This window comes from Balaenoptera musculus, chromosome 1, assembly GCF_009873245.2.
Source record: "Balaenoptera musculus isolate JJ_BM4_2016_0621 chromosome 1, mBalMus1.pri.v3, whole genome shotgun sequence".
NCBI classification, from domain to species: Eukaryota; Metazoa; Chordata; class Mammalia; order Artiodactyla; family Balaenopteridae; genus Balaenoptera; species Balaenoptera musculus.
The window spans coordinates 103,647,653-103,662,393 of NC_045785.1; the positions used below are offsets into that span (position 1 = coordinate 103,647,653).

Genomic DNA, 14,741 nt, shown 5'->3' on the forward strand with positions numbered 1-14,741 from the left:
TAGAACCTTCTATCATCAGCAGGGCCTATAAGGAAGCCAGATGCATTTGAAGAGTTCTAGTTTCAGTATACCGAAGTAGAGTGTAGAAGGATGATTTGAAGCTGAGAAAAAATAGCTTAATAATCAGCACAGTCATTTTCCATTCTTTCACTTTTACCCTTTCTGTGTCATATGTTTTAGCTGTCATATATTTTACATATAGTGCGTATTTAGATTTTGTTATTTTTATCCAGTCTTGGAGTCTTTTAACTGTTAAGCTTGAAATATTTGCATTTAGTATAACATATTTTTAGAGTTGAATCTTCAATCATTGTTTTGCTACCTATATCATTATTGTACTTCTCATTTGCCTTTATTTTCTGTCTATCTTATTTGGATTAAATTACTTCATGTCTCTTTTTCCCTCTACTAGTTTGACTTTATACTTTCCATTTCCATTCATTTTGGGGTTACCCTTAAAATTTTAATAGGTATACTTACCAAAGTTTAAAAATAATAATTTTCTCTATCCTTCTTCTGAAAAACATAAGGATCTTAGAATGCTTTAATTTAGCTCATCTCCCTCTTGTCTTATGTGTAATTGTTGTCTAGTTGGTCCCAACTTGTATTTGAAACTTCCAAATTAAGTAATGAATAAATAAATAAATATATTTATTGAGTGCCTTCTCTGTGACAGACACTGTTCTAAATCTATGGATACAGGAATGAACAAAATGGAGTCTTATCTCTAGTTTATACTAGTTTCTATTCTAGTTTGAGGAGAAAAGTAGTAAATACATATTCAAGATATATTGAATATAGCACGTCAGATAGTGATAAGTGCTTACTCTTAAAGAAGAGTAAGTAGGATTGGAGTAAGCGGTGGTGAGAGGTTGCTATTTTATATCCATTGGATATTGAAGGTGACGTTTCTGAGAAGAAACCCAAGGGAAGTCATGTGGATATGAGAGAGCCAAGCTTTCTCCTAATAGATATGATAGCTGAGTATACAATTAGAGGTTGATGATTATTTTCTCTTAACCTTTTAAAGATACAGTTCCATTGTCTTCCTGTTTCTGTTATGCTATTGAAAAGTATGCTATCAGTTTAATATTTAAAAGGTAATCTGTCTTTTTTCCCCTTGTTTTAATATTTTCTTTTTTTGCTTTGTTGTTCTGTAATTCCATTGCCATTCTGTATTTAGACTATTCCTTAAAGGACTCATGTTTTTTCAGTCTGAGGACTTTTGTTTTCATCAATTTAGGAAGATTCTCAGTCATTACTCCTGTGAATAATGCCTCTCCCTCAGTCTTTCCCTTCTCTCCCTCTAGAAACTTATCTTCTGTCTCTTGTGAAGGAAGGTATGAATTTTACAAATAAGAATTATATAATATTCAGATGATGGTAAGTGTTAATTGGGGAAATAGTACAGAGTAAGGAATATTAGTGATGAGGGATTACTTCACAATTTTATATTGTGTGGTCAGAAAAACTTTCTAAGTGAAATTTGCTTAGAGATCTGCAGGTAAAGTATAAAGACTGACACAGAAGTGAGTTTGACAGTTCTCAAACAGCAGGTAGACCCGTTGGGTAATAATAAAGTGAGTCAGAGGGACATTGGTAGGAGATGATGTCAGAGAGGTTGTGGGGAATCAGATTATGTTGGGTCTAGTAAGTCATTTTACTCTGAGTGTAACCAGAAGTCATTGTAAGGTTTTGCACAGAGTAGTAACCTATGCTAACTTAAGATTTAAAAGGTTCACCACTGTAACTATATGGGGCTGAAAAAGTAGAGTGCTGAGAAGAGGGTAAGGATGAAGTCAGGGAAACTGGTTAGTTGGTATTATTGTTCTAGTGAGTGGAGAAAGGCCCTCTCTCTCTCTTTTCCTTCCTCTCTATATTTAGTGAATGTCTACTATATACCCTGCAGTATGCTATATATTGGGAATATATAAAGTAGTATAAACCACTTTGCTTTTGAGGATGGGTTAGGATAACAGTTATGTTATTAAAAAATTACATTATATTGTGAAAATTCTATATTAGAGAATTATGCTTGTGTTAGCAAATGATTTCTGCCTATGAATGTTGGAAAGACTTCAGGGTAATATATATTTCCTTTTAATTTTTATTTAAAAATTAATTATGAGTGCTATTTTTCTTTTAGTCAATTTTGTATATTCTGTGGATTCTTTGGTTATTTTCTTTGCCACTTCTAATTTCTTTCCATGCATTAGAATCTTCTTCAGCAATATCTTTATCCATATTTAATACAAACCTATAGACTCTATGTGGTAGGATTATTAATACTGCTATACTTGTGGCAAATTTCCTTCTGTTTGTTGTTTGCCTTTTAATTTTGTTCATGATTTTTTTTCTTATAGGTAATTTTCATTATGGGGAAATTCAAGCCCTTCTATCATCATTTATTATCAATGCTATTGATTTTATGCTTACAAAGTACCTGCTTTCTCAAGGAAGTAAAGATATATTGTCACATTTTTTCTAGTTTTTATTTCAGTTTTCTTCTGTATTTACTTCTAAATCATTTGGATTTCATATATATATATATGAAATGAGTATCCAAATTAAATTCTTACCTAGGAGTCAGTTTTTTCAACATTATTAATTGAAAAATCTATCATCTTGCCATTATTTTTTGGTACCTCCTTTAACATTGATTAAGTTACATATACTAGAAAAACATTTAAAATTCATGAGGAGAGAGAGAAGTAAAAATGGACGTTACAGTGTAGTGATTAGAACAGAAAGGGACCAGCAGAGAGAACACTATTCCAAAATTCAAGAAGTAGAGGCTTTCATGAGGGACAATAGTCAATAGCATCAAATATCTTGATAATTTCACAATAATATGTAAAGCACATGAAAATGGCCCATTGGTTATGGCAATTAGGAAGCTGTGCTGACAGCAATAGAGGAGTTTCAGTAACATTAACAAATGGGAGGTGAGGTTGCAGTTTCATGAGAAACGAAGACGTAGAAAGTGGAAAAAAAACATTCTACCCAGCATGTTTGTGAGAAACATATGAAGGATTGAAGATATTTTGAAACTGTTACAGCTTTATGTATATGTGAATATTTTCAATATGTTTTCACAGAATTCAGAGGTGTCTGTGTTTGAAGTCAACATTCGATTTATTGGAGGCCTACTTGCAGCATATTACCTTTCAGGAGAGGAGGTGAGCAAAATCAAGTGATATGTTGTTTGGGGGGAAAGGGTTGTGAATGGAATTTAGTAAAATGAAAGATTTCCCTAGCATCATGTCGTCTTTTTTTTTTTTTTTAAAAGGAATTCCTTTATTTTTATTATTTATTTATTTATATATTTATTTTTGGCTGTGTTGGGTCTTCGTTTCTGTGCGAGGGCTTTCTCTAGTTGCGGCAAGCGGGGGCCACTCTTCATCGCGGTGCGCGGGCCTCTCACTATCGCGGCCTCTCTTGTTGCGGAGCACAAGCTCCAGATGCGCAGGCTCAGTAGTTGTGGCTTACGGGCCTAGTTGCTCTGTGGCATGTGGGATCTTCCCAGACCAGGGCTGGAACCCGTGTCCCCTGCATTAGCAGGCAGATTCTCAACCACTGCGCCACCAGGGAAGCCCCCGTGTCGTCTTTTTATTTTTTTAATAAATTTATTTATTTTATTTATTTTTATTTTTGACTGTGTTGAATCTTCGTTGCTGTGCGAGGGCTTTCTCTAGTTGCGGCAAGTGGGGGCTACTCTTTGTTGCAGCGCACGGGCTCCTCATTGTGGTGGCTTCTCTTGTTGCGGAGCATGGGCTCTAGGAGTGCGGGCTTCAGTAGTTGCAGCACTTGGGCTCAGTAGTTGTGACTCGGGAGCTCTAGAGCGCAGGCTCAGTAGTTGTGGTGCATGGGCTTAGTTGCTCCCTGGCATGTGGGATCTTCCTGGACCAGGGCTCGAACCTGTGTCCCCTGCATTGGCAGGCGGATTCTTAACCACTGCACCACCAGGGAAGCCCCATGTCGTCTTTTTACATTGTCTAGTATTGAACTAATCTACAGATTTGCTGAAATAATCAGATCTTCAGGTAGAGCTCTGTTTCTTGGGAATAATGATTTTTCCATTTTGAGAATCTCAGTGAAACAAATTCATCACAGATCCTAGCATTATATACACTATGTCTCCTCTGTAGGAGTTATCCTTCTCCAGGATTTGCCATTGCAATTAATTACATGGTTGAAACAAAAGTAGAAAATATATTAATAAGATTAGAATTAAGGAATGAATCAGTAAGAATGAATATGGATCCTCCTAAGTCCAAAAATTAATTAATAAAACTGCCAATTTAGAAATTGAATGCAATTTATTGCTGTAAATTAAAACAAAACAAAACAACAACTCTGAATTCTCCTTTATGGAAGTCTTGGTGTAATACACACAGACACACTTGAGACTTATGGTGATGGGGAAGTGGCTGTAGGAAATTGCTTTTTACTACTCAGATGGGTTAAAGAGTGGAGTTGGAGAGTGTGAGAAAGAGAAACTAAAGGAAGAGGTTATAGTCATTTCTGTTTTGTTTTCTGAGAAACTACTTGACACATAGATTTAATTGATTTGTTGGTCTAAATGATTGTAAGATAGCTTTGTAAATTTAAGAAAGCTCACTTTTTATTATATGTATTCTAAAGATGGATTTTTATGTTGTCTTCAGTTTTTATTTTTTGTGTTTAACTTTAAAGTGGTCATTTTTAGGATTGTTTTTCCCCTTATGGCTTCTAGATTTTGATCTTTAGAAAGCCTTCCCTCTGGCTGTATCATTACAAAACAAATATTTCCACTTTTCTTCTGGATTTTTATGATTTTATATACTTATATTTAATTATTTCATCTATCTTTGTGTGCTTTTGTGTGTAAAGAGTGAGATACCCATGTACAACTTTTTCTGTAGAAGAAATATGTTTGAAGATGATGGTATTTAATATATAATATTAGATAAATAACATTTCTTACTTAATATATGATTTTACTGTCAGCCTTTACTATGTAACTTGATTATACCTCCAACCTATCTTTCAACTGTCAGAACACCTCAGTTCCCATTTAATAAAATAAAAGGTTTATACTCTCGCAAAGAGGTTTTCAAACTTCAGTGTGTTTCAGGGTCACATAGTGTGTTTTATAAAAATGAAGATTCCAAGCCCTACTCACAGGACTGAAATTCAGTTGGTTTGAGGTGGAAACCATTATTTATGGTTTTAGTAAAGTACTCTGTGTTAAAGGTGATTTTGGAAATGCTGGTTCTATACTTTGAGAAACTCTGACCTAGCTTATATGAATAAAATCATTGTAAATTAATCGATAGGATTTTTTGGTCAGGTTTATTGAGGTATTATATAGAGTAAAATTCACCCACTTTAGTGTATACTTCTTTGAGTTTTGACAGTGCATACAATCTAGTAAGCACCAGTACAAGTGAGATATAGAAGAATTCTATCATCCCAGAAAATTCCCTTTTACCATTTTATAGTTACCCCGCATGCTACCACCAGCCTCTGGTAACGACTGATCTGTTTTCTGTTCGTACAGTGAGGAGTACTGGCTTCTTTCATGTAGCACAATGCATTTGAGATTTATTCATGTATTTAGTAATTCATTCCTTTTTACTGCTGTATGGTATTCCATTGTGTGGCTCTAACAGTTTATCCATTCACCAATGGATTGGTCTTTATTTTTGGAGATTCTGAATAAAGCTGCTATAAATATTTCCATTAGGATTCTGTGGGATCATAAATTTTCATTTCTCTTGGGTAACTATCTAGAAGTGGGATTGCTGGATCAAATGGTAAGTAAACTTTGGAAGAACTTGCCAGACTTTTTCAAATAGTTGCCTTCCATCATGACCAGTACTTGGTATTGAGAGTTTCTGTATTATTTTTAGCTGTTCTAATAGGTGTGTATTAGTATCTCACTGTGGTTTTATTTTACTTTTCTCTAATGACAAACCATGTTGAGCACCTTTTCATGTGCTTATTTGTCATTCATATATCTTCTTTAATTGTTCAGTCTTTGGCCATCAAATTTTTTTTGTTTTCTTATTATTGAATATTGAGAGTTTTTTGTATATTCTGTATATTCTGGACATAGGACTTTTATAACCTATGTGTTTGCAAATATTTTCTCTCTGTCTTTGGCTTTTCAGTGACTTAACATTATCTTTTGAAGAACTGAAGTTGTTACATCTTGAAGTAGTCCAGTTTATCAGTTTCATCTTTTATGGTTCACGTGTTTGGTATTTTATTTACAAAGTGTTGCCTAATCCAAGGTCACAAAGATTTTCTCTTGTTTTCTTCTAAATGTATTATCGTTTTACTTTATTATACTTTTAAATCTATAATCCATTTTGAGTTAAATTCTATATGCTGTGAGGTAGAGGTTGAGATTCATTTCTTTCCATATGGATATCCAAAAATTCTAGCACCATTCATTGAAAAGACTAGTCTTTCTCTATTTAATTGACTTTGCACCTTTGTTGAAAACAATTGACCATGTATGAAATCAACTGACCAAATGTGGGTATACTTCTAGACTCTGTTGTTGATCTGTGTGTCTGTCCTTTTTCTGTTACCACACTGTGTTCATAATTATGGCTTTATGGAATTGAAATCATGGTCTTTATGGTCTCGTAATCAGGTTGTGTGAGTCCTCCAACTTTGTTCCCCTTCAAAATTGTTTTGGCTATTGTAGTTTTATTTTCTATATAAATTATAGAATCAGTTTCCTGATTTCTACAAAATATCTTACTGGGATTTTGATTAGGATTATATTGAGTCTATCAGTAACTTTAGGGAAAATTGATATCTTCCAATCCATGAACATAATATATCTCTTCATTTATTTAGTTCTTTAATTTTGTTCATTGGTGTTTCTAGTTTTTACAGATCTTATACATATTTTGATGGATTTGTATCTATTTCATATTTTTTGATGCTATTAAAAGTGGTACTGGGGCTTCCCTGGTGGCGCAGTGGTTGAGAGTCTGCCTGCTAATGCAGGGGACACGGGTTCGAGCCCTGGTCTGGGAGGATCCCACATGCCGCGGAGCAGCTGGACCCGTGAACCACAGCTGCTGAGCCTGCGCGTCTGGAGCCTGTGCTCCGCAACGAGAGAGGCCGCGATTGTGAGAGGCCCGCGCACTGTGATGAAGAGTGGCCCTCGCTTGCCGCAACTGGAGAAAACCCTCACACAGAAACGAAGACCCAACACAGCCATAAATAAATAAATAAATAAATAAATAAATAAATAAATAAACAAAAAAAACGTTGACTGGCTTAAACTGGTCTAAAAAAAAAAGTGGTACTGTATATTTTTAATAAAGACTTGAATTTTCAGCTGGCTCAAGACATTTTGTTTTTCTCTAGATAACTTTTCTGATACTATCATTTATTTTTAAAAATGTGGTAAAATGTACATAACATAAAAGAATAACATTCACATTGTTGTGCACTATGCAGTTGATTTTTATATTGACCTTGTGGCCTGAGATTATCATAAATTTACTAGTTAATTCTAGTCACTTTTAAATGGATTTTAATAGATTCTTTGTAACCAGTCATGTCGTCAGTGAACAGAGATGTTTTATTTCTCTATATAGAGAACAATTTTATTTGTATAGTTCTTTTATTTCTTTTTCTTGCCTTATCACATTGCCCAGAACCTTCACTAAATACAGAGTTAAATGAGAGTGGTGAGAGTGTCATCCTTGCCTGGTTCCTGATATCAGGGGAAGAGCATTTAGTTTTTCACCATTAAGCATAATGTTAGCCATAGGGTTTTTGTTTTGTTTTGTTTTTTTGTAGATGCCCTTTATCATCTTGAAGAAGTTCCCTGCTATTCCTATTTGCTGAGGTTTTTTAAATCATGAATGGATGTTGAATGTTGTCAAATGTTTTTATGGCATTTAATTAGATGATTATATGGTGTTTCTTCTTTATCTGTTGATAATGTGAATTATGCTGGTTGATTTTTGACCATGAAACCAACCTTGCATTTTTGGGAAGAAACCCCACTTGGTCATGGTGTATTATCCTTTTTAAATATTGCTGGGATTGATTTGATAATGTATTGTTGAGAATTTTTTTGTATCTGTGTTCATATGGGATATTGATCTATAGTTTTAATATCTTTCTGTGTATGTATGTTTTGTATAAGAGTAATACTGACCTTGTAAAATGAGTTCAGAAGTGTTTCTTCTTTTTTTCCATTGGAGAAGTTTGTGTATAATTGGTATTATTTCTTCCTTAAATGTTTGGTAGAATTTCCCAGTGAAGCCACATGGGGTTGGAGTTTTTTGTTTTTGTTTTTCCCACTAAGTTTTAAAATGTATGTATTCAATTTCTTTGGTGGATATAACACTGTTCAGGTTATTTCTTCATGAGTGGCTTTTGTAGTTTGTGTGGCTTTTGTTGTTTGTGTATTTCAGGGAATTTGTTTCCTCTAAATTGTGGACGTAAAGTTGTTTGTATTACTTTGTTATTATCCTTTTTATATCTGTAGGGTCTTTAGTAATGTTCCCCATTTCATCTTCTCTTTTGTTGTCAGTCTGGCTACAAGTGTATTAATATTTTTATTTCAAAGAACTAGATTTTGTTTCATTGATATTTCTCTATTTCTATGTATTCAGTTTTATTAATTTTTTGCTTTTATCTTTACTTACTTCTTGCTTTAGGGTTAAGTTGCACTTCTCTCCCCATTTTTTTTCCTGTTTTTTTCCAGTTCCTTATGGTTGGAGCTTGTTAGTTCATTAATATGACACCTTTTCTTATTTTATTTTAGTGATTTATTTTTATCTTATTTTTTACTGAAGTATAGTTGACTTAACAATATTCTATTAGTTTCAGATGTATACATAGTAATACAATATTTTCATAGCATATACTCCATACAGTTATTTTAAGATATTGACTGTATTCCCTGTGCTGTACATTACATCTTTGTAACTTATTTTTTCCCAGTAGTTTGTAAGCATTAATATCATAGATTTGCTTCTCAGTCTTTCTTTAACTGCATCCTATGAATTTTGATATGTTATGTTTTTATTTTCCTTTAATTCAAAATATTTTCTAATTTCTCTTCTTCCTTTTTGATTGCTGAGTTATTTAGAAGTACGCTGTTTAATTTCCAAATATTTGAGGATTTTCCAGATAGCATTCTGTTACTGGTTTCTAGTTTAATTGTTTAATTGGCAGTGAATAGAGAGCAAATTTATTGAATTTTTTGATGTCTGTTTCATGGGCCAGAATATGGTCTATCAAAAAGAATGTATGCTTGAAAAGATGTGTATTCTGCTGTGGTTGGGTTAAAATGTCAATTAAGTCAAGCTAGATAATAGTGTTGCTTGATCTTCTATAGGTTTACTAATTTTCTGTCTACTTGTTCTGTCAAATACTAAGTTGAGGAGTCTTGAAGCCTCCAGCTATAATTATGGATTTGTCTGTTTCTCCTTTCAGTCCTATCAGTTTTTGCTTTGTGTATTTTGGAGATCTGTTCTTAGGTGTGTACATATTTAGGATTGTTATGTCTTCTTGGTGAATTTGTTTTTTTATTGTTTTAAAATTTTTCTCTTTATCTCTGTTCATATTCACTGTTCTTTAGTTTGTCTGATACTGTTATAGTCACTCTGACTTTCTTTCAGGTGGTATCACATGGTATATCTTTTAATGTATGTGATCTACTTTTGAGCCTGTTGAAGGCTTTTGTTTTTTTAAGCTACTTTATTTATTTATTTATTTATTTTTGGCTGTGTTGGGTCTTCGGTTCGTGCGAGGGCTTTCTCCAGTTAACGGCAAGTGGGGGCCACTCTTCATCGCGGTGCGGGGACCGCTCTTCATCGCGGTGCGCGGGCCTTTCACTATCGCGGCCCCTCCCGTTGCGGGGCACAGGCTCCAGACGCGCAGGCTCAGTAGTTGTGGCTCACGGGCCCAGCCGCTCCGCGGCATGTGGGATCTTCCCAGACCAGGGCTCGAACCCGTGTCCCCTGCATTAGCAGGCAGATTCTCAACCACTGCGCCACCAGGGAAGCCCGGCTTTTGTTTTTTTAAATTGGGGTATAATTGCTTTACAGTGTTGTGTTAGTTTCTGCTGTACAGCGAAGTGAATCAGCTATATGTATACATATATCCCCTATTTTTTGGATTTCCTTCCCATTTAGGTCACCACAGAGCATTGAATAGAGTTCCCTGTGCTATACAGCAGGTTCTCATTAGTTATCTATTTTATACATAGTAGTGTATATATGTCAATCCCAATCTCCCAATTCATCCCACCCCCCAGTCCCCCGTTGGTGTCCATACGTTTGTTCTCAACGTCTGTGTCTCTATTTCTGCCTTGCAAACAGGTTCATTTGTACCATTTTTCTAGATTCCATGTATGCGTTAATATACGATATTTGTTTTTCTCCTTGACTTACTTCACTCTGTATGACAGTCTCTAGGTCCATCTGCATCTCTACAAATGACCCAATTTCATTCTTTTTTATGGCTGAGTAATATTCCATTTTATATATGTACTACAACTTCTTTATCCATTCATCTGTCGATGGACATTTATTTAGGTTGCTTCCATGACCTGGCTATTGTAAATAGTGCTGCAGTGAACATTGGGGTGCATGTGTCTTTTTGAATTACAGTTTTCTCAGGGTATATGCCCAGTAGTGGGATTGCTGGATCATTGTTGAAGGCATTTTGCATCTCTGTTTTACCTTGATTTTTAAAGTGATTATTTCTAATACTTCATTTGACCTTTACAGTTTTCATTTCTCTGCTAAAATTCCTCGTTGTCTTCATGTATGTTTTCCACCTTATCCACTAGGTCTTTTTTTTTTTAAAATAAATTTATTTATTTATTTATTTTTGGCTGCGTTGGGTCTTTGTTGCCGCGTGCAGGCTTTCTCTAGTTGTGGCGAGCGGGGGCTACCCTTCGTTGCGGTGTGTGGGCTTCTCATTGCGGTGGCTTCTCTTGTTGCGGAGCACGGGCTCTAGGTGCGCGGGCTTCAGTAGTTGTGGCTTGCAGGCTTAGTTGCTCTGCGGCATGTGGGATCTTCCCGGACCAGGGCTTGAACCCGTGTCCCCTGCATTGGCAGGCGGATTCTTAACCACTGCGCCACCAGGGAAGTCCTCCACTATGTCTTTTAACATAGTACTTATAGTCATTTAAAATTCTTTGTGATTATTTCAACCTCATTAAGTCTGATTTGTCACTTGCTTTGTCTCTAGAAAGTGGATTAATTTTTCTTGCTTTCTTAAGTATTTAATAATTTTTTATTTAATGCAAAATATCATGTATGGATGGGACAGTGAAGACTGAGTTTAATAATATTTATGCCTGGAATAGCATGACTGTGCTATTAGTGTTAGGAGCTGAGTCAGTTTAGTCTGAGTTGAACCAGGTTTGGGTTTTTTATTGCTAAGGTTACCTACAAAGTACCACTGGCTTCAAATTCCTCTAACACTACCTTGTAATTAGAGTGGGCCTGTTTTGCAGGCAAGTTTTTCTTAATGCTCTTGCTCTACTGTCCACTTTCGGCATTCCCTGTATGCCTGTGCCTCAGAGAGGGTCTGCCTCTATCCCCTGTTCCTCTCCCAGCCATGAACTGCTGTTACTTGCTACTCCATGCTTCCTAATATTTACCAGGTTAAACGTTATATGATGTCTTTGAGATAGAGCATGTTTTTCTTACTTTCATGCCTGTCTGACTATGTAGAGGAAATACTAAGTTGTTTGTGTGTAGTTGACTAATTTGCATACCAAAAAGCATATGATTCAAAATTACCTATGAACAGCTTATGAAAGAGAAGTGTCAGCCTCTGCCATTTCATTAGGCTCCTTATCTGAAGGTTGAAGCAAAATGTTGAAATTTTGGTTGCTGTTGTCATAGGAAAACACTAAAATGCTGAAAAAGTATATAATGTTACCAGTATTTCCATTTTTGCAGTTTTAACTCCTCAGACTTCAGGAAGAAACATTTTGAAATGGAGGGAAGCACAAGTACTTTGGAGCTAGAGGTTTGAGTCTCTATTCTGCCTCCGTTTCATAAAAATATTTGTCAAGCTATTTACCTTCTGTAATTTAAGTCTCCTCATTTATAAAAGAATGAGAGAGTTCACCTGAGAGTTGTTGGAGGGATTACATTATGTGAAGGGGCCTAACAATATCACCTGACTCAATGGATACTACTTTACTTTTTTTTTCCTCTTCCTTTGACTTTTTTCCTGTGTGGTAAATATACTGTTTCTAACAGCTGGGAAATCCTTCTACTTATTTAAAAATAGATAAGTTAATTTCTTAGGATAGAGTCTACTCTACTAAAAAGTAGAGAGAACGTTTTACTTTTCTGACTTTCTCATACAATCAGATTTCACTGACCATTTTACTTTTCTACTTGATCATTTTACACTGAAAGCTCTGATCCATATCTATTCCAGGAAACCAAAAATAAATCCCTGAAATCTGCTAAAAATAAATAAAACATTGAATATAAGATTATTCTAATACTGGATAGCCAATAAATTCCTATGTCTCACATAAGACAGAAAATTAACTATAATTTATAACATGGCAAAGCGCCTTTCTTATATTTAGATAGAGTGTAACTAGAATAAAGAACATTTTACATGCATTCAATGTTCTGGTATGGGGAACCAAATGAGGGTTATATGCCATCCTAACAAAGTGTTCCTCTGTCCTGTGATTTATTAATATTATAAATGTGAATCTTTATAATATTTTCTCAGAACAAGGCTATTTATTTTAAATATTCACAAGTTTAAAAATCTTGATGATTTATTATGTTTACTTGAGCCTCAAATATATGACGTTTCTTTCACAGTATTTTCTCATTTTTTAACAGTTATCAAAGTGGCATCCCTTCCTAAGATAACAATGTAATTTATGTGGATAAATGCATCTGAAATCTGTCAGATAAAATAGAGAAATGGTTATATAGAGTTTAATATGTTTCCCAGAATATAAACACAAAATAAAAGAAACAACAAAAGCAAACTTTTTCTTTACTAAAACACAATTGTGTACTTCATTGCCTGTAGGTAAGATCGTTTCTGAATAAGTTCAGGGATATTTTCTTTTTTACTTTTGGCTGCGTTAGGTCTTCGTTGCTCCGCATGGGCTTTTTCTAGTTGTGGCGAGTGGGAGCTACTCTTTGTTGCGGTGCGCGGCCATCTCACTGCAGTGGCTTCTCTTGTTGCGGAGCACGGGCTCTAGGCATGCGGGCTTCAGTAGTTGTGGCGTGTGGGCTCAGTAGTTGTGGTGCACGGGCTTAGTTGCTCCGCAGCATGTGGGATCCTCCTGGACCAGGGATTGAACCCGTGTCCCCTGCGTTGGCAGGCAGATTCCTATCCACTGCGCCGCCAGGCAAGTCCCAGGGGTATTTTCTAAGGCAAATAGAGTGTCCCTTTTTTGCCCTAAAGTTCTGAATAAAAAAAGAGAAATGTTACAGTGTTAATTTTTCCTGACTTAAATATTAGCCACTCTTGTCCTTATTGCACTAATTTTCATTTTATTTTTGCTTCAGAAGTTACTGCAATTTCCATTGAAAATTCGACCTCTGCATTTTCTGTAGATGTGTTGGTAATTGGATAAAACATTCCACTAAGCTTTGCTGACCTAGATACCATTTTAAATATACTCTCCAACATTTCATCTTAAATTTGTGAGTTCATCTACACATTTGTATACATTCATACATGTTTAAAGTCACAGTACTAATACCAATTCACAGTTGATTATGATTATGGTTACTGGTTTGATCAGAAGTTAGAGTTTACCACATGGTCATCCCAGTAGATGCAGAAAAAGCATTTGATAAAATTCAACATCCATTCATGATAAAAACTCTCACCAAAATGAGTATAGAGGGAACATATCTCAACATAATAAAAGCCATTTATGACAAAGCCACAGTCAACATAATACTCAATGGCAAAAAGCTGAAAGCCTTCCTGCTAAATGCTGGAACAAGACAAGCATGCCCACTCTCACCACTTCTATTCAACATAGTATTGGAAGTCCTAGCCACAGCAGTCAGACAAGGAAAAGAAACAAAAGGTATTCAAATTGGAAGGAAAGAGGTAAAATTGTCATTATATGCAGGTGACATGATACTCTATAGAGAACCCTAAAGTATCCACACGAAAACTATTAGAACTAATAAATGAATTCAGCAAGGTAGCAGGATACAAGATTAATATACAGAAATCTGTTGCATTTCTTTACACTAACAGTGAAATATCAGAAAGAGAAAGTAAAAAAATCCTGTTTAAAATCATGTCAGAAGACAGAGTTTAGGGCTACCACAGGTGCTAGAAATTTAGGAGTAAAATCCAGGACAGGAGGGAGCCACAGAGGAGAAGCCCCAAATTCTGCATGCATGAAACTGTGTATTTAGATCACTTTGTTTTATTTCCCTATATGTTTATCGAGCTATACCATAATTTTCTGCCTGAAATAGACTCTCACCCTTCCACATTCTCTGCCTGGTAAAGAACTTAAAAGTTCAAAGTTTGGGCTTCCCTGGTGGCGCAGTGGTTGAGAATCCACCTGCTAATACAGGGAACACGGGTTGGAGCCCTGGTCTGGGAAGATCCCACATGCCGCAGAGCAACTGGGCCCGTGAGCCACAATTACTGAGCCTGCGCGTCTGGAGCCTGTGCTCCGCAACAAGAGAGGCTGCGATAGTGAGAGGCCCGCGCACCGCAATGAAGAGTGGCCCCCG

At 35.6% G+C, this 14,741-nt stretch overlaps 1 protein-coding gene across 3 annotated transcripts in view; it reads left to right on the plus strand.

The window, feature by feature from the left end:
* Positions 1-14,741, plus strand: part of MAN1A2 (mannosidase alpha class 1A member 2) — a 172,775-nt gene that overhangs the window by 81,349 nt on the left and 76,685 nt on the right. For all 3 annotated transcript variants that reach the window (XM_036854140.1, XM_036854150.1, XM_036854145.1), the window contains exon 5: positions 3,099-3,179. In XM_036854140.1, the coding sequence (XP_036710035.1) occupies positions 3,099-3,179 (81 nt within the window). The remainder of the gene's footprint in view (positions 1-3,098; positions 3,180-14,741) is intronic.